Below are 1,291 nucleotides of genomic sequence, written 5' to 3'. Positions count from 1 at the left end.
CTCTCAGGTGGGATTTACCTGCAGGTTTGTTTTCTTAGAGCTAATTCAACATGAAACTTAACTTCTTGTTGCAACTTTTCTTGAAATGTGGAGATAAATGCTGATTTTGGATGGTTTTAAATGTAAAAATTGATTATTCAGCTTCTTGACTTTTTTTTCCAGCTGTTTAATCCAAGCTGATCTGATTCTTTACACTTTACAAGGAGCTTAATTTATACAAAATGTATTTTTAAATTATCCGTTTTAAATGCACACAGGGTCACATGCAGGCACAGGAAACACTCCAGTCTGTGATTTCTCTTTCAAACATTTATTCAGATAAAAGCTGAACATGATTCATTTTCCTCTCAGATCATTTGTCTCATTAAAAACAAGACATGACGTCATCGAGACACAGACAGGTCCGAACATGATGTCATCGAGACACAGACAGGTCCGAACATGATGTCATCGAGACACAGACAGGTCCGAACATGATGTCATCGAGACACAGACAGGTCCGAACATGATGTCATCGAGACACAGACAGGTCCGAACATGATGTCATCGAGACACAGACAGGTCCGAACATGATGTCATCGAGACACAGACAGGTCCGAACATGATGTCATCGAGACACAGACAGGTCCAGTCTGTGTGTGTGTGTGTGTGTGTGTGTGTGTGTGTGTGTGTCTGTGTGTGTGTGTCTGTGTGTGTGTGTGTGTGTCTGTGTGTGCACACAGGTGAGCAGGGAACACATCAGCTCAGTCCGGAGCTTCACGTGCAGTTCCCTCAGTTCCCTCATTATCATCATCATCATCATCATCATCATCATCATCATCGTCAGCTCTGCAGCCACAGCTCGGTCCGGTCCGGCTCCCAGAGCCACAGAACCAGGACCCGCATCCCGTCAACCGGATCTGGCAACCCGTGCACGTGGTTCGGTCGGGCTCCTCTCTCCGTCACGAGGACTGGGCCGTTTGGCGCTCAGTTATCCGGCTCCATCCACCGCTCCCCCCGGCGGTTCGGTTCGGCTCGGCTGGGCTGGGCTCAGCGGTCCTGCAGCTTCAGGCAGGGGACCCACTGGTTCCTGCAGCGGATCTCCTCACAGAACCTGCTGACGTCCTGCAGGGCCTGGCACTGCAGCGGCTGGACCTGCGGGTTCTGCACAGACAGAGGGACGGGTTAGACTCCACAAGAACTGGTTCTGGTTCTGATGCACAGTAGCGCCTGCAGAAAATTTTTTCAGGGGGGCCATGGGGTGGGGGGGACCAAATCTAATATCTATAACTATAACAGAAATGTTATGATG

At 49.0% G+C, this 1,291-nt stretch overlaps 1 protein-coding gene across 1 annotated transcript in view; it reads right to left on the bottom strand.

Moving 5' to 3' along the window:
• Positions 1-294: 294 nt before the first annotated feature.
• The window catches only part of LOC106531141 (growth arrest and DNA damage-inducible protein GADD45 beta), a 2,714-nt gene continuing 1,717 nt past the window's right edge, over positions 295-1,291 (bottom strand). The window contains exon 4 of the mRNA XM_014026927.1: positions 295-1,143. Within this exon, the coding sequence (XP_013882381.1) occupies positions 1,030-1,143 (114 nt within the window). The 3' untranslated portion in view covers positions 295-1,029. The remainder of the gene's footprint in view (positions 1,144-1,291) is intronic.

This window comes from Austrofundulus limnaeus, unplaced genomic scaffold, assembly GCF_001266775.1.
Source record: "Austrofundulus limnaeus strain Quisiro unplaced genomic scaffold, Austrofundulus_limnaeus-1.0 Scaffold601, whole genome shotgun sequence".
Lineage (NCBI taxonomy): Eukaryota > Metazoa > Chordata > Actinopteri > Cyprinodontiformes > Rivulidae > Austrofundulus > Austrofundulus limnaeus.
The sequence above is the reverse complement of the archived record's forward strand: the minus strand, read 5'-3'. Positions and strand labels throughout refer to the sequence as shown.